Below are 22820 nucleotides of genomic sequence, written 5' to 3' on the forward strand. Positions count from 1 at the left end.
GAGCAAGATACCGTTTTTGCCCAGCAACACCTCAAAATTAAGAAGAATCAGATAATCTGGTGTGTGAGAGAAGTGGGAAAGACACCAGGATAAGCCTGCAGAGGCAGCATGAATGGTCAGCCATGTTTAGAGAGGGACGAGGCAGGACGCACAGGGCGGCTGCTCAGAGCCAGCCCCTCCCTCAGGTCTGTGTGGGTGGGCTGAGCAGGCATCTTGGGCCAGGGGCTAGTTGCTCAGCGGAGCAGGTGAGGATGGACAGGACTTAAGGGGTGGGCCTTGCCAGGATATACATGGGGAAGAGATCCCATGCTGGGCTTCCACACACCTGGCTTCCCGCTGGTCTGTCTGACACACCTGGCTGGGGCCCAACAACTGGCCATGCCATGCAAAAGCAAAACAAAGTCAGAAACCACTGATCCAGAAAAAGGAAGGCTTAATCAAATCCACAAGCTCACAGCGAAGCCCTGGTGTGTGCTGGGCCCTCCCACACACATTCTCTCCTTGGGGAGCGTCCTGGGCTCTGGGAGCATGCCTCTCGGTGGGTAGAAGAGTGGGGAGGCAGGGAGGCCAGTGACACTGGAGAGGAGACTTCCAAAGAAAGGCCTTTGGCAGTCAAGGAGGGGGAGAGAACACGGAGGCCTGGGCAGCAGGGTTCTGGGCGCTCTGTGAGGGTGGTTTGAGCACCAGAGATGCACTATCAGGAATCAGGAATTGTGCATCGCCACCCATGAGCATCCTCCAGCAGCACCGAGCGGCAACACTGCCCAGCTGGCTGAGACAAGGGGTTTGTAATGGGTGGAAGAAGCCCCATGTTAGGCCACCAAATATCTCAGAGCTCCATGGGACAGGAAGGCCCTGAGAGTGGCCCCTATCACTGAGGCTTGATCTATCAGTACGCCGGCTAGAGATAAATGAGGACTTCAGGACAGCAAGGGGCCCAGGAAGCAGACACAGCTACCCTGGGGTGACAGGCCATGAGGACACAGGGCAGGCCCCCTTGCTGTGGGTGCAGAGAGGCTTCCGGGAGCTATGACCACAGACAGAGCTATCTATGCTGACAGAGCTTTCCGTGAGTCATGGGCGTGACAAGAGTGTGTCAGGAGGGGGTGGAGGGTATCCCAGGTGAGGTGGCGAGGGGCATAGGCCTGTGCCAACTGTAGCCCTGCTGAGGCTCCGGAGAGCAGCGGGCACGCAGGCACTCACCCCATGATGTGCAAGTGATGGCAGTGCTGCAGACAGAGCAGCCAGAACCCAGGCTGAGCTGGCCGGAGTCAATTCTGCTAACAGGGACCACCATCCCTCCCACCACGGAAAATCCTGCAATCAGGCAAATTAGGAGCAAATGTTTAAAGTTGAAAGGGCTAATGTCCCTATTAAGTATGTTCCAGTACCCCAGATATGGGACTTCCCAAAATCCCATTTTGAAGGAAGACAAATGAAGAGGCCAAGGAGGCAGCGTGGCATGGAGATGAGAAGAGCACCCAGGGGAGACACCTGCCACACCTGTCACATCACAGATCCCCAGAACAGAGGAGCAGGAACGTGGGGGGTGCAGCATGGTCAGTGTTCCGCGAGGAAAAGCTTGTCTTTTTGCTGCTGAGCCAACTTAGGGAAGAAATTTGGGGCCCATAAACGCAGAATCCAAAAGCCCGTGCCTGGGGAAGCCACTGAGCAGCCTGGCAAGGTTTGCCGATGCACAGGCATGAGCCTGGTCGTTGGCCAGGGCTCCAGGCGAATGGCCCTGAGGCTACAGTCTGGGGCGTTCCAACCACAGGTGGGCTTCAGGGGCTGGGAGCACCCTGGCGGGGAGCATTTCCCAGAACCCCACGAGGCCAAAAGCTCAATGAGAGCCATCAGCTCCCAGGCAGAGCCACTAGAGCAGCCCCTGTCACCTGTTTTGTATAGTGGCAGTTTATACCTGGTTTTACTTGGTAAAAGGGGAACCCAGCTCAAAAATAAAAGTGTTCAAATCAGTGTAGCACGCCAGGCCCAGGCCCACAATGGAGAAGGCACTGTGAGCAGCCGGTTTAGAGCGTGTCCAGCTGCACTGTCCACCCTGTGGGATGAGCCACTGCGCCAGGCAGCTCCAGAGGTGCCTTTATGGAGCTCTAGGACGGAGCACCACCATCCTGAGGCGGGAATCAGGATAACGCGTGTGAAAAGGAGGTGGCAGGGCTTTATTTTTTGGAAAAGGAATATGGCAGAGCTGGAGAACAGTGAAGGGAGCGAATCAGACACACAGGAGTGAGGAGAGCTACCCCCTACACACACACACACACAGAGGACAGTCACAGCCCCAGGCCAGGGATCTACCAAGGGAGCTGAGCTGCCCGCACCCAGATCCAGAGCAGGACCCTCACCCCTGGAGGTGAGAGAACAGCCTGTGCAGAGCAAGGTGAACGAGAGTACCACACAGGACTCGCGTCCCTCCTCGACACAGCCCGAGCACGTTCACCTGATAACGGTTCACCACGCTCCTACAGTGGGCTAACGTGGCCTCAGACACTGGGACAGGAACACACACACCTCAGGGGGCACGCTGAGTGCTAGGGACACATGGAGGAGGAGCCCTCTGAGCAGAGACAGGAAGGAATGGGGGAGGGAGAGTCCTGTGAAGACCCGGAGGAAAAGCATTTGAGGCGCAGACACAGCATGCTGTTTCCTAAAGCTCAAGCCCTGTGGTGCCACGTGGCCTGGCCACCCTCCCAGACACCTGACCTATCACCCTGACCTTGGCACTCTCAGGAAAGAGCCAGGCTTCTCCCTCTGCATGGCTTCCCAGGCCTCCTAGGGTATAGACTCCTCTCTACCACCGGCCGGGGAGCCCAGAAACTCTACTTTTCCTTTGGGTCCTGGCAAATGTTGCTTTTCTGGGGAGCCCTCCTGGCCCGCAGGTTGGATTAGAGCCCATGGGACTGTCGCTCTTCCCTCAGGACCCACACTGCCCCACACAGCACCAGGCGCTCCAGGGCTGGGACGCATGTTTGGTTACTTAAGGCCTGGCTGCAGCCTGACCAAGATCAAGGACACACGCTCTGGGCCTCAGAGTCTAGGGAGGGCGTACCAGGCGGCCACAGGGCACGGAGGACACACACACATCACATTTCAGGCCCTGCATGACAGGTGCTCGGCCACAGCACAGACAGGCTGGGGCAGCAGAGGGCTGAGGAGGGCCAGCCCCACAGGTGGGTGCAGGGTAGAAGGCTGGCCACTCTGTTGAGCGATCTGCCCACATAGGCTGACTGATGCCACTCCTGTTCTGGTTTGGTTTCCTTTTTAAAGATTTTATTTTGCCTTTTTCTCCCCAAAGCCCCCTGGTACACAGTTGTATATTTTTAGTTGTGGGTCCTTCTAGTTGTGGCATGTGGGATGCCACCTCAGCGTGGCTTGATGAGCAGTGTCATGTCCGCGCCCAGGATCCAAACCGGCCAAACCCTGCGCCGCCGAAGCGGAGAGCAAACCCAACCACTCGGCCATGGGGCCGGCCCCTGTTCTGTGTTTTAAATGCAATCTTGTGACTCTCCGGGTTACAGAAATCTCGACCCACATCTTGAGTGAAAACAATGACATGGGCTCGCTTTTCTAAATTTCCCCTAAATTTTCCACAGACTTTAGGATTCCTCCTGGACTCCTATGTGAAACTGCTGTGCACATCTGACTTCTGTCCCATTCATCCATGACTGGGGTGGAAGGGGAGCTGCCACAGAACCCTCAGGCTGGGGACTCAGTGTTCAGAGCAGCAACGCCTGTCCATCCAGCCCTGGCCAGCTTGTGGAGCTCAGCCTCTGTGTCTCCTCCCCACCTGTCAGGCCTGAGGCGAGCCCAGGACCACCCACAGGGCTAACCAATGGATTAACACGAAACATCGAAAATCAGGAGGCCCCACTTTAGACAAAGGGAGCTCTCCAGACAGTATCCTGGCCAAGGCCTGAGGCGTCTGCCCGCTCCCCACCTCTAACATGCCCTGCAGGCTGTCAGGAGAAATGCTACTTAACACTAGAACCCGCCCGCTCTGCAAAGCCCTCCACAGCTACCACCACATCCTGCCACCAACTTGTCCAGTTGGCAGGCCCTAGGGGCCCACACAGACCCTGCGGCCTTGAGCGCCCAAGGAGGAAGCTGACCTAGAGTCTGATGCCTGCACCCAGGAGACTTTTGGCCCATGGCTCTGACCAGGAGCAAAGTCCTGCCCTTCAGAGATGCCGCAGGCCTTCACTACCCTCCTGGACAGTCTCCTGGACTCTCGAGGCAGGCAGAGACCCAACAACATAACAATGGCGCCTACCCTGCAGAGGAGGAAACTGAGGCCCAGAGAGTGGTGCCACTGTACAGCCAACTGGGCCAACTCGAGCTGTCTTGCTGCACTGCCCCAGGCCTGGGCCCTGTGTCCTTCCAGTGACCTGCCTGCAACAACCCTGAGCTCACCTGCCCCCTCGGCCGTGCAACAACAGAGGGAGGCGCACACCTGCAGCATGTGGCACACTTCCTCTTGGAGGACTGAGCCTGAGGAACAGCACCAAGAAGAGGGCACGGAGGTTGAGAGCCATGTCCACTCAGATCAGCCACTCACCAAGAGTGAGCTGTGCCCAGTGGATCACACACCTTGGCCATTCCTGTCACCCAGAAGTGTCCGGGCCTCAGTGAATTCACACATCAGAGACCAAGACCAGGAAGAGGAGAAGCAGGCAGCAGGAGCTGTGTGAAGATCCCAGGACAAAGTGCAATCAGAGTCATGGCTCTGGGGCACAGACCTGGTGAGCAGCCTCTCACCCCTGGGAAGGAGGGGGTCCAAAGTCTCATGCCTCTGCAGCACAGCATCAGGTCAACTTCCACTGACAGCCTGTGAGCCTCGCCCTGCACACCACGCGCTGGCAGACCTCACTCACGGGCCCCACTCTCACAGCCCAGGCTCACCCCGGGGGGCCGTTAACCTCATCTTCTTGGAGACAGAAGTAGACCCTCCCCATAGAGATGCTACATGACAAGGATTAGAGCAGGGAGGGCCAGGGGCCAAGTATCGTAAATCCTACACTCTAGGCCAGACACCACCTCAGAATCCTTCTTAACGGAGCTTCACTTGCTGTCGGAGGAACTGGCACAGACCACTGGGTCGTGTGGCTTCACACATAGGCCCTGGACCTGTGGGACCCTATGCCCATGTAAATCAGCCTCATCCCAACCACAGAGCAGGCTGGAAACAAGCTGGACACGAGCAACCAGCACTGGCTGTCCTCAACCCAGCTGCCAGATCCACTGTGAGCTGAGCGCATTTGCTGGAACAAGCAAACATCTGTGAGTATCCAACACCAAAAATAGTGTGACCAGGGGAGGAAGGAACGCGCTCTTCTAGCTGTGACCTGCCCCTGCCTCAGACGTCTCCCGCAGTCTCCCCACCCTGGGACGTCCTCCAATGTGATCCGCCCTCGGACCTCCCCCCGCACAGTCCCCATGCCCGGCCTGCAGAGTTCAACAGTCCCAACCAATTCTGAAAAGCGAGAAACAACACTGAAAGATAAACACAGCAAAATCATGCCATTTCTGCTGACAGATCTCGGAAACCGCAGCCCCTGGGCAGAGAGGCCTGCCCGAGAAGCCCTCTCCGGGTTGTTCAGGCTGCTGGTATCTTACTCAGAATCATTGACAGACGGCACTGGTCAGTCTTTCTACATACGGCACTCATCCCAAGCTGAGAAAACTCCAGAAGTTTCATTGAGGCCCCCCAGCCCAAGGAGAGCTCACTCCTGGGTAGCAGGAGATGGCTGCTTCCCACTGTCTTCACACAAGAGACCCATCTAAAGCCACCGTCATCTGATTGCTCCTCCTACCACGAAGTGCATGTTCCAGAGACACGTGCGAACGGCTGACTCCCTACTGGGCACGATCCCCCCCCAGGAAGACGACATCGGCCCGCTGCATGCCCACAAAGCTGAGGCCAAGGGCCTTCGGCCAGAGCCCAACTCAAATGAGAGGCAGACATCTGCACTGCCAGCTCCGCCAGGTACATGCACCCTGGCCCTTCCTGCTCAGGCCTCACGCCACCTTCTTTCCAGAGTTCACCAGCAGGTCACAAACAAAAAGGACAGGCCCACTGTAAGCTATGCCAGGCTTGACACTGCCTAAGAAAAGCTCCTGGGAAACTCAGGGACTTTGCAGGTGGGGTGGGAAGCATTTTGAGCCTACATGAAATCAGGAGGGCAGTCAACCCCAGAGTGGGCACCCTCAGGTTTGAGGCTCGATTATATCTACGCTGACCATGTCATGTCAATGTGGGTCAGCCACCGTCCCCTGGGCATCCTATCAGTGAAATGAAAGGTCTTGGTCCAGCCCTGAGATGCAACAGCAAGCCATCTGCCAGGGCTTGCAGAGCTGTATACCACAGCACGGGGGCCAGTGATCTGAGGCCTGAGCTGCACCCCAGGACAGTATGTTCCCCTAACACACGGACTCCTCTTGTCACACACCCACCCCAACACTCCAGACCTCCAGCAGCCTGCAAGCTTTTTCTGGAAAGGGCCAGAGAGTCAATATCCCAGGCTTTCAGGACAAGACAGTCTCTGTTACAAAGACCTGGTTGCTAATATATCTCAAAAGCAGCCATAGATGATGTCACTGTGTTCCAATAAAACTTTATTTACAAACACAGGTGACGGGCCACATTTGCCCCTCAGGCTGTGGTTTAGCCAGTTGTTTCAGACTCTAAGGTTGACACTGAAAAACAAATGTGCTGTAACAATTCACTCTGTCGGCATCCTTATCCAATTCTGTCACCTAACACGGCAGCAAACATGTTGGAGGCCTTGGTTTGGGGGCTGGCAGCGATGGCAGTGACATTGGGCACAGCGGACAGAACTCAGTTTCCTTGGGGGCTAAAAACAAGGACCTGTGAGCTCTACCACTAATCCCATGGAGCAACAGAGCAGCAGGGAGGGGATGTGGCACAGGATGCCTGTCAGGAACTCACAAACATGGCCGGGAGGCCACAGGCGAGAGGCTCCCACCATCTATGGGCTTGCCTCTGCTCTCAGCCCCTGTGAGCCCGGCTATCCTGATTCAATTCAGTGGGCATTCTCCTTGTTGTAAGTGTTGCACTGGGACTCTTAAATCACTCCCTCCAGATGTGGAGAGAACCACCAGTTCCACAATTGGAAGCTGAATTCCCCCAAAAAGTCACTGTCTAAAAAAAGAGGAAAAGGAAAAAGGAATCTCCCGACCCACCTACCCTCCTCTGGCCAGTGGCAGGAGGTGAGGCCAGCCCGAACTCCTGGGTCCTGGCAGCACCACCCCAGCCAGAAAGGGCAGGAGGTGGGGAGGCGGCAGCAGGATGGGGCAAGGGGCAGCCCCAGGCAAGTGGGCAGCATCCACCCACCCGGTCTGGAGGAAACGCTGCTCCTCCCTCCATGCACCTTCGCAGAGGCCCCATGGCCAGGCCAAGGGAGGGGAGAGGACAACAGTGCAGCCCTGCCAACCCAGCGACCCCTAAAGGGCAGCGCCCAACCATGGGGCCTCCAGGGCGCTTCACACATAGAAGAAAGCCCATTTTCCACAAAAGTCACCTTGTGGTTCAATATGGGTCATAAAAAGCTAAACTCCCAAAAGTGGATTCCATCCCATCAGAACTCGTGGCCAGGGAAGGGCCCAGCAGCCTCAGGTGCCAGCAGGCTGGCTGGAGCCCAGACTTGCCTGTCACCCTCAGGGCTCTGGTTTTAGAGGGAGTGGAAGGCACAGAAGTCCTGCCACTGGGAGGGCCAAGAGGTGGTGAGGGCCATGGCAGAGCTCATGTCACCCCCACTTCCCCTGCCCTCAGCCCCCACTGCCTGCCCCTCCCCATATGTTCTCTAGACCACACATGCACAGTACTTACTAACTCTCCCAGCTTAGAGACCCAAGTCCTGACTGGGCAGGGCTCCTGCACCATCACTGTCATCTCTACTGGGTCTCGGGTTCTTATCCAGAGCAGGGCCACATCAGCTCTCCCTGCCCTTCCTCTCATTTGCATGTGCCCAGGTGACCCTGTTCAAGATCTTTTCTCAGGCAGACCTGAAGCAAGCCCAAGCCCACCTCAAGGGTGCCCAACATGCCCCCATTCTGCCAGGGTCAGATTCCCTGTCTCCTGAGGCCAAGCAGACCCTAACTCTCATCAGAGAGTCACATGTACCTTAATCTATTTTAAAGGCTCCAAGACCACCTCCCACTCATCAGGATGGCTACCAACAAAAAAGCAGATAATAACAAGTATTGGTGAGGCTGTGGAGAAATTGGAACCCTTGTGCACTGCTGTTGGGGTTGTAAAATGATGCGGCCACTGTGGAAAACAGTCCGGTAGTTCCTCAAAAAGTTAAACATAGAATGACTGTATGATCCAGCCACTCTACTTCTGGGTGTATATCCACAAGAACTGAAAGCAGGGACTCAAAAAGGTATTTCTACACCCATGTTTATAGCATTATTCACAGCAACCAAGAGGTGGAAACAACCCAAGTGTCCATCAACAGATGAATGGATAAACAAAATACTGCATATGATGGAATATTATTCAGCCTTAAAAAGCAGGAAAACTCTGACATGTGACAATATGGATGAACCTTGAGATTATTATGCTCAGTGAAATAATCCAGTCACAAAAGGACGAATACTGTATGATTCCAGTTATGTGAGGCCCCTAGAGGAGTCACAGTCACAGAGACAGAACATTGGACGGAGGGCGCCGGGGGGGGGGGGGGGAGTTAGTGTTTAATGGGGACAGTTTCATTTTGGGACAATGAAAAAGTTCTGGAGACAGATGGTGGTGATGGCTGCTCACCAAGGTGAACATTCTTACTGCCCCTGAACTGTACACTCACAAACGGTTAGGATGGTAAATTTTATGCTATATGTACTTTACGACAAATAAAAATTTAAAAAAAAAGAAAAAAGGCTCCAAGAGATCCCAGGTAAAGACTCCAGCTGACCGGTCTCAGCTCCCAAGGCCTCTCTGACCCCAGCCCCAGCCCCAGTGCTACCTGTCACAGGACGAGCCCCCGAGGAAAAGCATTCGTCCACACATGGAGAGAAATCCGTGTGGGGGCGAGCCGCCCACAGTGAGCCCAGGAAGGGGTTGGAGCCGTCTACACTCACGCAGGCCAGCACAACCACAGGGGCTTAGTCGGGGCTTCCGTGGATGATGACATTAACCCCAACTTCCTGCCTGGGCACCCCTTACCCCCACGCTCTCTGGCTGCCGCATCACCCCAGCCTTCCTCCCGAGGCCACTTTCTCAGATCTCACTCAGATGTCAGCAACCTCAACCTCTTCCCAGATGGTTCTGCCTGTCCCACTTCCCGAGGGTACCTCCCGCCCATCGCCTGCTGCCTCTCTCCCTCCCAGTGGTCACTGCTCATGATCATCACCACCATGCCCTCGGTCAGCCTCCCCAACAGGGATGTGGGGGCCAAGGGGTGAGGCCTGGCCAGCCTCACAAAGCCCCTATGCCCAGAACGGCACCTGGCCCACCTCAGCCCACCCACAAATGCCAAGTCAGTCTGATAAACAGGACATCGAAGCCACATGCACGTGTCCAGGTAGGAGCAGAGGTGAGCCAGGAACTCCTCAGGCCCCTTGTCCCCAAGTCCTGCTGCTCCTGCCTAGAAAGCAGCTGAGGGGTGCAAGAAAGGGCAGGGGTGGGTGGAGGTGGTCCCTAGTTACTTGGTCCTTACACACCTTTGTCAGGGTTCCACTTGCCCAGGCTGGACGACGGAGGGGACAGAAGCCCCACCTCACATCCCTGGGGAACGGTACTCTCAAGTGGAGAGGGGGTTCGGCCCCTTGAGGCTGCCCTCATGTGACTCCTCAACACCCACAAGCTTGAGCACAACCTGAAGGCAAAGATGGGGCCACCACACCTGACCCTCATGTTCTGCTGGCAGTAGCTACCAGCTTGGTGGGCTCAGAACAGTCACCCCAGGCCCAGCTGAATGTCCCTCCAGCCAGTACTTTCTGTCCCTCTTCAGCTCTGTCTGGCGTCTGGCCCCTGGCCCCTGCTCACTGCCCACTCCATCATCATGGCCAACTGAGACTCAAAGGGTGGAGAATGCAAATGCACAGGAGGGCCCATCTTCCACAACACACTCTTGGGGCCTTCCCAGCAAAAAAGTTGCTAAAGAAGCTGGGAAAAGCTATCTTTTTATTTTAAAAATAAAAATGCGGGGCTGGCCCGGTAGCACAGCAGTTAAATTTGCACGCTCCGCTTCTCGGTGGCCCGGGGTTCACTGGTTCAGATCCCGGTCGCAGACACGGCACCACTTGGCACACCATACTGTGGTCGGCGTCTCACATATAAAGTGGAGGAAGATGGGCATGGATGTTAGCTCAGGGCCAGTCTTCCTCAGCAAAAAGAGGAGGATTGGCAGCAGTTAGCTCAGGACTAATCCTCCTCCTCAAAAAAAAATAATAATAAAATAAATAAATAAATGCTTGACAGTAGAGGCAAAGCAGTAGATATTTTAAACTCTTAAGGGCTTCACTTTTTCAGGTCATTTGCAGGATGCCAACACACACACAGGGGCAGGAGCAGCCAGCATCCACATGTCTCTCCAGTGTGACCTCCGCGCACCCTGGGAGACCCCTGCTATCACAGGCTGCATCAACTGGGAAACTGAGGCTTGGGGAGAGTCAGCGGCCCAGGCCCCAAGGCTGTCAGTGGGAGCTGGCCAGAGCCAGTCTACCTGACCCTAACATGTGGCATCCTTTGAGGGAGGCGTCTCCTTGTTAGGATACCCTCCCTGAGTGTCTAAGATGGACACAGGGGCAGCAAGGTGAACAGCAAGGGGCTGATGCCCTCCACCAGGCCTGGGGTAGGTACTGAGGTAGCTGGGACGGTAGACATTTGGGGAAGCTGTCCCTGCACCAAGCCTCAGCTCCCCCATCTTAAGAATGTCGAGGAGAACACCAACAGCAAAGCAGCAGGAGGATTAACCATGGCCCTTGATTACGGGTGGCTCATTCATTTCTCAAAGGCAGCCCAGTCCCAGGGAGACTGACCTACTCCCGGGCCGCCTGTTTCAGAGCACATCTAGGAATGCTGAAGGGATGAGCAGGCACAGGGCCCTTGACCCGAGGTTCTCTGTGCTTAGGCAGCATCGCCTGTCTGCCCACGAGGCTGACTTGGGTTGATGCTGTCCCCCAGGCACCGACTCAGGGTTCAGCCCCTCTGTCCAGAGCACCCACTGTCCAGAAACTGGCCAACACCATCGCAATAAGGCTAACTTGGCATCCAACTGCCCCTGAGCAAAGACCACAATTCAAGAAGCAGAAAGAGAAAGGTTGCTGGCTTCCAGAGTCACCACATCCATTCAAAACCACCTTCAAAGTGCACTCTCAGGACACTTGAAGGAAGCTCAGGACATCCACGCCCCAGGACAAAGCAGGCAATCCAGAAGGACATGGGCTCTGCAGCCAGCATTGCTGGTGCAGCGCACGCACGTCTTCTGTCTCAACCTCAGTGATGATGATGATGATGATGCACACTGACCACAGACAGAAGGTGGCTCTCTAATTGGCCGCTGTCACCTTTCCTCCAGATCAGAGGTGACTGTCAGCGTTTCTTCAAAGCCTGCATAACCTGGCTCTCACAAACTCAGTTCAGACACAGCAGTAAAGTAAGTGGGCGAAGATGTTTCCACCACGTGGCCAGGATCAGGAAAGGCTGGAAATGTCCACCTCCCCTAACCAGGCACAAGTGGCAGCCCAAATACTTCCCACATCTGTCCCCTCGCCTACCCCTAGTGCCACCCCAGCTCAGGCCCTCAGAGCCTCCATCCCGGCCTCCCCGTCTCTGGCCCTTGACCATCCACCCCCACAGGCTACACCACATCCCTCCCGGGCCTCAATTTCAACATATAGTAGTTGTACCACTCAGCACTTGCACGCTGCTGCTCCACTCAAAGACACACAGGTATGCTAGGGGCGCCCCCCACTGCTTCAATGCCTCTGCGCAGCCCTCAGCACAAGACAGCAGATCACACACGAGGGAATCCCCAGGATCAGTGCAGCGCCTGGAATAGTGTGTGCTAGAGGAAACAGACCTGTTAGGGTCCACACTGCACAGAAGACGCAATCACTAAAAAGTAAAGCTTATGATTACAATAAAAACAGAGCCAGGGGCTGGTCCCAGTGGCACAGAGGTTAAGTTCACACATTCCACTTCTGCGGCCCGGAGTTCACTGGTTTGGATCCTGGGCACAGACCCATGCACCGGTTGTCAGGCCATGCTGCAGCAGGCATTCCACATATAAAGTAGAGGAAGATGGGCATGGATGTTAGCTCAGGACCAGTTTTCCTTAGCAAAAAGAAGAGGACTGGCGGCAGATGTTAGCTCAGGGCTAATCTTCCTCAAAAGAAAAAAAAAAACAAAAACAGGGCTGGCCCCATGGCCGAGTGGTTAAGTTCGTGCGCTCCGCTGCAGGCGGCCCAGTGTTTCGTTGGTTCGAATCCTGGGTGCAGACATGGCACTGCTCGTCAAGCCATGCTGAGGCAGCATCCCACATGCCACAACTAGAAGGACACATAATGAAGAATATACAACTATGTACCGGGGGGGCTTTGGGGAGAAAAAGGAAAAAAATAAAATCTTTAAAACAAAAACAAAAACAGAGCTAATACAGGGTCAGGGAAGAAGTGAGACTTAAGATTATATGAGGACACCACTGTGATGATGCAGTGCCTGGACACAAGACAGAGGAAGGCACAGATGTGCCAACAACAGCGACAACCCAGGCCAGTGGGAACAGGGAGTTGCTACTTTTAGGTATTTTGCAAGTTTTCTACCCTGAGCTATACTGCTTTTATGGTAAAAAGAAATAAACTTCACACATGTCCCTTTTAAACAGGAGTTCAGTGACCCCTCGAACTTCACAAACATGAGAGGCCCCCTCCCCTCTGTGGGGCTGTGGCAAGTTGCAAACATGACGGCTGACCCAGTGACTCAGCCAGGGGCCGCGTCTCAATGTGGCCAGGGAGGAACAGGGCCCAGAGGATATCATTAGTATCAGACTCCAGTGTAGCCACTTGGTGTGCAGACAGGTCTCCCCTCTGGGTGGTTAATTTGGACACCAACTTTTTCAATGAAAAATAAAGCAACAAAACAACCACATGATGTGGCTGTCTGTGTCACTCACTGCACCTACAGGCCAGAGGTTGTTTGGGGGGATTGTTCTCAAAAGCGCCCCTTTGGGCTCTGGATAACTGTGGAGCAGCCACATATGGCTGGAGATGAGATCTCAGACAACTGCAGGCCGTGCAAGTAACAGACTATGGAGAAACCATAAAGGCAGAGAGTAGGGTAGCAGGGCCCTAAAAACGAAGGACCCAGTGAGGCCAAACTCCAAAGGCACAGTACAGACTGCCAGGCCACACCAAGCAGGGCTGCTGCCATGAGAGAAGCAGATTTCTCAAAACCAGGGCCTGCTCCAGGCCCAGAGCCATGCGGAACAGGAAAAGCAATCTTGTTTTTCAAGGACTCCCCAGAGATGTCACAATTCGGGTATGATGTCAAAACTGCTTCAAGGGTAATGAACTCTGGCCTTGCTGATGAGTCAACAGAGGGTGCATTTCCGAGAGCAGCCTGCTGTTTATACACAATCACCGCGTCCAACAACACGAAGCCGGAAGCCTAGTCAAGGGTCACTGTGGCTGAGGTAGAGCTCAGCCCCTCACACACAGCCTGTCGGACCTCCTACAGACACCGCCAGTGCTCACCCTACACCCCAGGGTGCTCACCCTTTCAAAGCACCTATGAGACATATACCTTCTGGGAGGGACTCATCCCACCCAGAACCACCAAGAGCCCACCGTGAAACACACAAGCAAACTGAACCCCTATGCCCAGCGAGCAGGAGACAATGCTCCTGACACCACCCGGCAGCCCACTCCACCCGGCCCATCTAGCCCAGCCACAGCCCTTCACGGGCAGCCAAGCACAGGACCATACAACAGCACTAGAGTGCAATGCCCTGTCCCAGCTGGGAGAGTCCTTCTGGTGACTCAGCCTCCCACAGTCTCCACCCATTTCCTCACCTGAGAAATGGGAACCACTTCCCGCCACAGGGCTGACAAGCGGGAGATGAGATGAAGTAACATGCACACTTCAGGCCAGTGCTGGCAGGTGGGGCATGATCCACAAGTGTTAATTATCATCATCTTTAGGCTTTCTCAGAGGAGGGGGCACAGTACAGTCACAGCCAGCAAGTTCAGGAATTCAGCTATTCACGTCACTGACACTGGCTGGAGCGTGCAACACTGGCATTGAACTAGGAATGGAGACCATGGTGGGACTCCCTTTCATAGCTGTGTCTGGTGGCTCACGCTCCCTCCCAAATCGAGAGGCAGCCTGGGCCTGTGAGGATAACTAAGTGACCTCAGGCAGACCTCAGACACTGCCCGCAGAGCCTCAACTGCCCTCAATGCACAGTAGAAACAATAAGCTAGCCTTCCTGCCAAGGGTGTCGACACATGCCCACACAAAGGGCTTACAGAGGGCCTGGTCCACAGCCAGGAGGGGCAGTTGGCTATTACTGGCTAAGGCCAAGTGAGGTGCCCCCCCCAGGAAGGGGAGACAAGCCCACCTCCCAGGGCTTTGCAGTGGGAAGAGAAGAAAGGCTAAATTAAGGCTCCTCCTGCCACTGGTGCCGGACTGACATCCACGCAGCCGCCCCCTTAGCAGCAGGCAAGCAGCCCCTAGTGCAGCTCCAGAGCAGTCATGGAGTATTCGCTGCAGGCCTCCTCTCCCCACACATCCCTCCCCGACAGAGCCCTGCAGCGGCCTCCACACCTGGACCCAGCCTCACCTCTGCCCAAACACCCTCCCGGGCCCCTGTGTCTCAAGGCCTGTGCATGCGCCCTGCCTGGAACCCTTCCCCTTCCTGTCGTCTGGGACCCTTCACCTGGCAGATATGGGCTCTGGCACTTCCTAGAAGCGCCCTTTCACACAGTCCCATTTTATCTCCTTCCTGATACTGACCACTGACAAGTCCTTTGTGCTGATTTCTGTGCCGTCGTGTTCATTATCTGTTTCCTACCTCTAGAACGTCAACTTGTGACACTAAAGGCCTATGTTGGTCACCTGTGAATGTCCAGTACATGAACAAGGGCCCTGCACAGACCAGGCGCTCAATCAGTTTGGGCAGATGCAGGAGCCCCGGCTCCCTGTCTCCGCAAGTTCTACTCCAGTCTCCAGGAGGGGACCAGCTCTGGGTCCAGGCACCAAGTGCTGAGAGCATGGGAAGAGTCAGGGATGAGCTGAGGGCTGCACATGTGCCAAAAGGACCCCCAGGGCCCTGAGAGTAGAAGGATTCAGGGCTCAGAGAGGGCTGAGCACTAGGACCCTCAAATCCTGACAGAAGGATCCAGAATTCAGAGAAGGTCTGGCACTGGGACCCTCAAATTCTGACAGGAGCAAAATCCGGAATTCAGAGAGCATCAGGTACTGGGATCCTGGTAGCTGTGAGAAGAAGGATCTGGACTGGGTAGGGTCAGGCACCGGCCCAAGGTCCCGCACAGGCAGAGCCAGATTCAAACCTAGACAGGCTCCAATCCTCAGGCTTTTTGGGCCTCCTCCCGGGGCCCTCAACTTTTCCTGAACAATAACATGTTCCTCTCCACGGAGGAACTTATAATTCAAGAGAAGAAAAGGTCACCCAGCAACACTGCCCACCAAACCCAACGATGAAACACCCAGGTAGCTGAGGCAGGTGCCCCAGGGAAGGTCACTTCCTCAGAGTGGTGAGGGCCACTTCTCCGAGCTGGTGCGTGACGCGATCTTGGAAGGATAGGCTATGTCTACACTTCCTCTCTCATCTCTCCCAGAAGTAGCCCATCACAGGGAGACCCATGGGTGCAGCTGCCTCAGGACTCACTTGAGTTTTCACATTCAAGGAGAAACTGCATGAAGTTCGAGTCTGGACAGTGGCAGCTGCACATACTACTATGTCCTTACTTTCCACTACATTCTAGGCTGGCCACCAGGTCTGCACAAAGGCAGCTCAGACTTCAGACCCCTCTGGAGGGAGAAACCTTGGGGGACTTCTACTGGGAGCTCTCCGACAGCTAATATTACACGCTCTCTGAAGCTGCAGAGAAAGTTTCACAGGAAGTTCCTCTCCAGTCCCCTGCCACATCTGAATTTGTAAAAGCCCTTTAGCAATTAAAAAGTAAAAATAAAAACCCCCTCCACAAGCTGCCATTGGCAAACCATAACCACAGTGCTAAAGAATAGAAAACTCTCAGCGTTACTGACAGAGCTGTACGTATGAGTTTTCTTAACCAATACACTTCTCTGCTCACACAAAGGAGTTCTTCAAGTCACTTTTCCCATGCCCACCACCCAAAAGCACCCAGAGTACCCAAGCTGCCCTGATCTTAGCTCAGTCCACTACACTGCCCAACAGGGAAGACTAAATATGAAAACTGCCAAGTAACTTAAATTACCAGTCAGTTTCTGAGAAAAATGCAAGTTTGGGTTACCCCGAAAATTTAGCCCAGCCAGCCAAGTGGCCTAGAACGGCTTGGAGTAGTTCTTCAAGGGAGCCCCTCCTGGCTGAACACCACTGACGCACACAGCTGGGCTCCGCAGGGGATGAGCTTGGGTCTGCATTATACCTTCACCCTTACATGAGGAAAATCCAGCTTAGTTAGGGGATGTAACCAACACCCTAAATTAAAAATAGCAGTGTGACAGCATGAGGTGGACACACAGGCAGGCCTTCTGGACGACTGGATCAAGCGAGGGCAGCATGGCAGGGAAGATGGGGCTCCTAACGCCCAGTGACCAGGTACCAAGCTCACCTTATTTACATGACTCATGAGCACTCCCTCAGCTGTCTCTAGGAAAGCCTACCTTCCTGCAGGACAAGTCAGGATTGCTCAGGGCTGGAATTCCACAAGGAAGGGAGGCTCCACCTCCTGGCTCTACCTCCTCCACCTCTTCACCTGCAGGGGTGCCTTAGCCGCACCTAGGGGAATCCTTTCGAGAAGGTGAGACCTCCATCTTCCAAAAAAGATGAAGTCCCTGTTCTATGAAGGGGAAACTGAGACACCAGAACAGGAAGGAAATTGCCCCAAAAAGTGGGGAGAAGCACGGAAAGGGTGGGCACCGGGAAAGTAGTGGGAACAAAACAGGGGAAGAAATTCCCGGCTTAGCTAATGGTGCTGAACAAGTCCAGGGCAGGAAGAAAGCCACATTCCTTCCTAGTTAGTCTCTCTCCTCACCCGCCCACAGCGCCCCCCCACCCCCAATATACACAAACATGCGCGCACACACACACACATGCAGGGAGCCGGGCCTCCCCAAGCCTGACACCAGACCCCTCCCCACTTTCTGATTATAAAGCCCCCACTTTCCAGGCAAGGAGAAAAAGGGCCCCCAAGCCACCTCCTCTCAAGACCTGACCAGTGGGCACCTGCAACTTCTGTCCCAACACAGAGGATGCCATGATACAAACTGAAATGGGAAGGAGTAGGTTTCTGACCACGGCCCCAGATGTGCCCCAAAGCCAGGCCTGAAAGAAAATGCACAGCAGCCTTCCCCCGCACCCCAGACCAGGTGTCAGAACTGAAACACCTCAATTTCCCCCAGATGGGCCCAAACCGGCCCCGGAGAAGTCTGAGAGTCAGTGGCCAGGTATGGTGGCCAGAGCTCCCTCCCAGGTACCCACCACCAGCTCCCAGCCTGAGAAAGGCAGCATGCCAGCCACCTCCACATGCAGAGCTTCTTCCCCTAAAAACACTCCCACTCTCCAAAGGTGTCCAGTGGGAAAAGCTGTCAGTTTCCGCCCCAAACACCCCTTCCCAAGATCTGAAACTGCGCTCAACTCACGGGGCCTCACTGGGGAGCGTCAAAGACGGCCCTCAAGTGCAGACACAGCCTTCCCACACAAACAGAACAGGACCCCACAGGTGCCCCGACAGCGGTGCCCCACTGACCCACCCTGCCAGGAACCTAGACGCAAAAGCTGCTCCCCGGAGGAACAGTCACCTCACTGGCCACTTTGCCAGGGACTCAGACGGAGAAGCCCCAAGCCCCACACCTCTGGTGCCCGGATAGCGCTGCCACCCCCCGCCCCCGGCCAGGTGCACGTATCAGTTCCTGCCCCGGTGGCGGGTGAGCCGGGAAAGGCCCCGGACGCCTCCAGGTGACGACCCAGGCGCCCACCGGACCAGGCGCGCGAGTTCGGGCCCCGCGGCCGCCCCGGGCCGCCCGCCAGTGTCGCCTCTCCGCACCGAGAAGGAACGGGGTTCCGAGCGCCTCGAGCCAGACAGGTGCCCACCCGCGACGACGCGCCGGCCCAGGGACCGGCGAGCAGCACCGTGGACGCCAGACCCCGAGCCCTCAGGCCAGGACGCCGCGGCGAGGGGCGCGCGAGGCCGGCCTGCGCCCCGACGTCCCCGACGGCCGCACCGGGCCCGCGCCGCTCACCTGGCTGGCGCGGTAGCTCTCGAAGGCCCTCAGAGCACTGTCGGTGAGCTTCACGTGGAACACGGACACCTTGCTGCCGTCGCTCACTCGCCCGCACGACAGCCCGTAGCTCCGACCCTCCTTCAGCGCCGCCATCTTGCGACCATCGCTCCCCAGCACCCGCTTCCCGGCTCCGGCGCCGGCGCGCCGGCCCCGCCCCGCCCCGCCGCCCGCTGACGCGTTGCATTATTCATGAGCGCAGCTGGCCACGCCCTCTCCGGACCCGCCTAGCCTTCAGTCGCTGCCGCCAGGCCCGCCGACGTGCTGCATTACTCATGAGAAGGCCTGCATATTCTCCATAAAGCGTGGATGGCCCCGCCTCTCAAGGCCCTAGAGGTGGGCACTTCCGTGCCCGAACTCCGCCCCGACACGCGCCCCGCTCCGGGCCCCGCCTCAATATGTATTATTCAGGACCCTGACTCAGGCAGGCGCCTCGGAGCCCCGCCCCCACCGGCCGCTGACGTGATGCATTATTTATGAGGTCTCTCCAAGTCTTCCGTCTTTGGCATCTGTTGAGAGCCGCAGCGAGGGCGTGGAGGGGGCGGGGCCGGCCGGAAACACGTGTGGGGGCGGGGCCAGGGGCTGGCCGGGCGGTGGGCGTGACTATGCAAACCGAGCGCGCGTTGGACTCTGGGTTGGGCTGGTGGGACTTCCCTGGTGACCGGATGGGATTCCCCACCAGGATTGTTGAGAGATTAGGGGGCCCAGTAAACTTTGCTCACGATAAGAGAAGACTTTTAATAGAATAAATCCTACATCCCGACAGGCCCTGTCCAGCTCCCCCATTTTTAAAAAAACTTTTTTTTTTAGATTGGCACCTGAGCTAACAACTGTTGCCAATCTTTTTTTTTTCTTTTTCTTCCCAAATCCCCCCAGTACATAGTTGTATATTTTAGTTCTGGGTCCTTCTAGTTGTGGCATGTGGGACGCTGCCCCAGCGTGGCCTGACCAGCGGTGCCATGTCCACGCCCAGGATCCGAACCAGCAAAATCCTGGGCCTCGGAAGCGGAGCGCGTGAACTTAACCCCTCCGCCCCGGCGCCAGCCCCTAAAAAAACATTTTACAAATCATAAAATTAACCTATTTAAAGTGTACAATTCAGAGGCATTTAGCACATTCACGATGTCGTCCAAGCACCACCTCTATCTACTTCCAGAATATTTTCATCACCCCTAAAGGAAACCCCGTTACCCATTAAGGGGTCACTCCCCATCCTCCTCCCCAGCACCTGGCAACCACTAACCTAACTTTCTGTGTCTATGGATTTGCTTCTTCTGGACATTTCATATCACAGTCATACAATATGTGACCTTTTGTGACTGGCTTCTGTGACAATGAATAAAGAAACCCTCATTTAAATGGGAGTGGGGGGGATGGGCTGGCCCCGTGGCCGAGAGGTTAAGTTCCCGCTCTCGCGCTCTGCTGCAGGGGGTCCAGTGTCTCCTTGGTTCGAATCCCGGGTGTGGACATGGCACTACTCATCAAACCACGCTGAGGCGGCGTCCCACGTGCCACAACTAGAAGGACCCACAACGAAGAATATACAACTATGTACCAGGGGGGCTTTGGGGAGAAAAAGGAAAAAAATAAAATCTTTAAAATAAATAAATAAATAAAATAAAATAAAATAAAATAGGAAGCCCTGAAGGGGGAGCTCTCACACACCACTCCTTGCCCTCTGCAGATGGACCTTTCTTCCCCAAAAGCAGCAGCTTACTTTAAGGAAGGTTTTCTCCTCAACCAGCAACAGCCCAGCCAATGAGAAACCACCACACTCAGCCAATGAGAAGTTCAAATTCTCACTCTCTTCTGATGGAGGTTTCCTTCAAAACAGCCCTTCCCAACTCCCCTCTTTTTCACTATAAAAGAATGCTCTTCTCCTTTGTTCTCCTGACTTGCCCCTAGCTCACCATGGTTTATATGTCCTGACTTGCAATTCCTTCCCTATTCCAGAATAAACTCACTTGTTGCTAAAATAACTGGCTTATTTTTAAAGGTCAACACTTGTTTCACTCAGCTGATGTTTTCAAGGTTCATCATCTATGTTATAGCATGTATCAGAGCTTCATTCTTTTTTATGACTGAATAATATTCCATTGTGTGCATGGACCACGTTTTATCCATTCATCCATCGATGGACATTTGGGTTCTTTCCAGTTTTTCACTATTATGAACAGTGCTGCTGTGAACATTCACATACAAGTCTTTGTGTGGACAATGTTTTCCTTCTTTTGGGTCTATACCTAGGAATGAAATTGCTAGGCCACATGGTAACTCTATGTTTTACCTTTTGAGGAAGTGCCAGACCATTTTTCCACAGGAACTGCGCCATTTTATCAATCTCTCATTTTATAGGTGGGGAAACTGAGGCTGAAGACCAGTGCTAGCTTGCCCAGACAAACTCCTCCTGGGCTCCCAGGTCTCCTACCCTGCAGAAAGCTCTTGAGTTGTTTTCTTTCTCGCTTTATCCTAATTACAGACGGTGGTCACAGGATGAAGATTTTGAGGTGAGAGAGGAAGGTGAAGTTCGGTGACCTCCTTATGCCTCTACCCAGGTGATCTTGTTAGCTCTGCCCACTGCTGCCAGGTTGGCACTGCCAGCCATTCACCCCTTGACCATGAACTGCTGACCCCACAGGGACTGCTAGATTCCTTGCAAACTCTTCCGGTACCTGTCATTAATATCTCCATTTACAAATGGAGAAACTTGGCTTACAGGGGTGAGGCAGCACGTGGGGGCAGTCACCCTGCCAGTAAGTGGGCTAGCGGGAACTTGAACTTGGATCTTTCTGACCCAGAGCCCTCCTGATTAGCCTTCACCCTACCTCTGGTACCTAGGTCCCTTTCTCTATAGTTCCTCATTGAACACCCCTCGCACAGGGCCTAGTACGGAGTAGGTGCTCAGCAAATATGTGTTGAATGAATAAATGATCTCATTTAATCTTCACAACACAGCTATCAGCCCATTTCTGTTTGTGTTTTTTTTGAGGAAGATTAGCCCTGAGCTAACATCTGCTGCCAATCCTCCTCTTTTTGCTGAGGAAGACTGGCCCTGAGCTAGCATCCATGCCCATCTTCCTCCACTTTATATGTGGGATGCCTACCACAGCATGGCTTGCCAAGTGGTGCCATGTCCACACCCAGGATCCAAACCGGTGAACCCTGGGCTGCCAAAGCGGAATGTGTGCACTTAACCGCTGTGCCACTGGGCCAGCCCCATATCAGCCCATTTCATGGATGAGGACAACGAGGCCCAGAGAGACAGCAAGGTCTCATGTGCTGCTGCAGAGATCCCAACGCCAGCCTGTCTGAGCCCAGAGCTCCTCCACCCCTCCCCTGGGATCAGTTCACCTTACAGGGAAGATACCAGCACTTGCTCAGACACACTGACCCGTTTGCCCACTGTCTGTGCCCAGCTGTTTATTTGGGAAGCTAGGTCAGATAAACATTGGACTAGGCAGGGCTGTGCTGCCCAGAGGGGCCACAGAAGGGCAGGAAGAGGGGAGCAGGAGTGCAGGTGGTCTAGAGTAGAGGATGGCGAGGGTAGAGAGAGCCGGACTGCTGAATGAAGGAGAACATGGGAGGAGCCAGCTTTAAGGGCAGACTAGCTTGCTGTGCGATGTTGGGAAAGGCACTTCCCCTCTCTGAGCCGCCGTGGATTCATGAGAAACAGATAGCAGTAACAACAGGCACCCCACATCGAGTGCTTAGAACGCACCAGGCTCGGTGCTCAGGGCATGGCATCCACAACTGCCTTTTGGGGTGGATACAGTGGTTTGGACCCATCTGCTAGATGAGGAAACTGAGACTTGGAGAAGTTAAGAGAATTAGCAAGACTGCAACCATGCACTGTGCTGCTTGGTATCAAACATTTCTCCACTTTACACTTAATGTCCCAGTGCCTCCCAACAAGACCCCAGGAACAATACTGGAGGAATCATCAGGCATTGGCGTGCTCTCCAAAAGTCTCTAAGAACTAGGTGACCCAAGAAATTGGAGACCAGTTGATCACCTTGGAGTGGCCCCTTGACACATACCCCACCTGGCAAGCTCCCTGCAGAAGCTCTGGCTCTATCATGGGAACACTAACCTGAGCCTGCCCCTTACCCCGTGCATGGCCTTGGACATGACTTGCCCTCTCTGTTCCTCCGTTTGCTCATCCATAAAATAGGGACAATAACAGCATTTACCCAAGACCCTGGCCATGGACCAATGGCAAATGGCATCACCATGGAAATCATTATTATTAATGGGTTTACGATAGTTTATCTATATCATCACTTTCTGTTAGACATTTATATTGTTTGCAGTTATGGGTTTTTAAACCACAGTGGGA

At 54.7% G+C, this 22820-nt stretch overlaps 1 protein-coding gene across 1 annotated transcript in view; it reads right to left on the reverse strand.

The window, feature by feature from the left end:
* ELL (elongation factor for RNA polymerase II) overlaps nt 1–18646 on the reverse strand; it is a 72203-nt gene extending 53557 nt beyond the window's left edge. Inside the window, exon 1 of the mRNA XM_070586618.1 lies at nt 18446–18646. Coding sequence (XP_070442719.1) covers nt 18446–18580 — 135 coding nt within the window. The 5' untranslated portion in view covers nt 18581–18646. The remainder of the gene's footprint in view (nt 1–18445) is intronic.
* Between the last annotated feature and the right edge of the window lie 4174 nt (nt 18647–22820).

The sequence above is a fragment of the Equus przewalskii genome, chromosome 20, assembly GCF_037783145.1.
Source record: "Equus przewalskii isolate Varuska chromosome 20, EquPr2, whole genome shotgun sequence".
Lineage (NCBI taxonomy): Eukaryota > Metazoa > Chordata > Mammalia > Perissodactyla > Equidae > Equus > Equus przewalskii.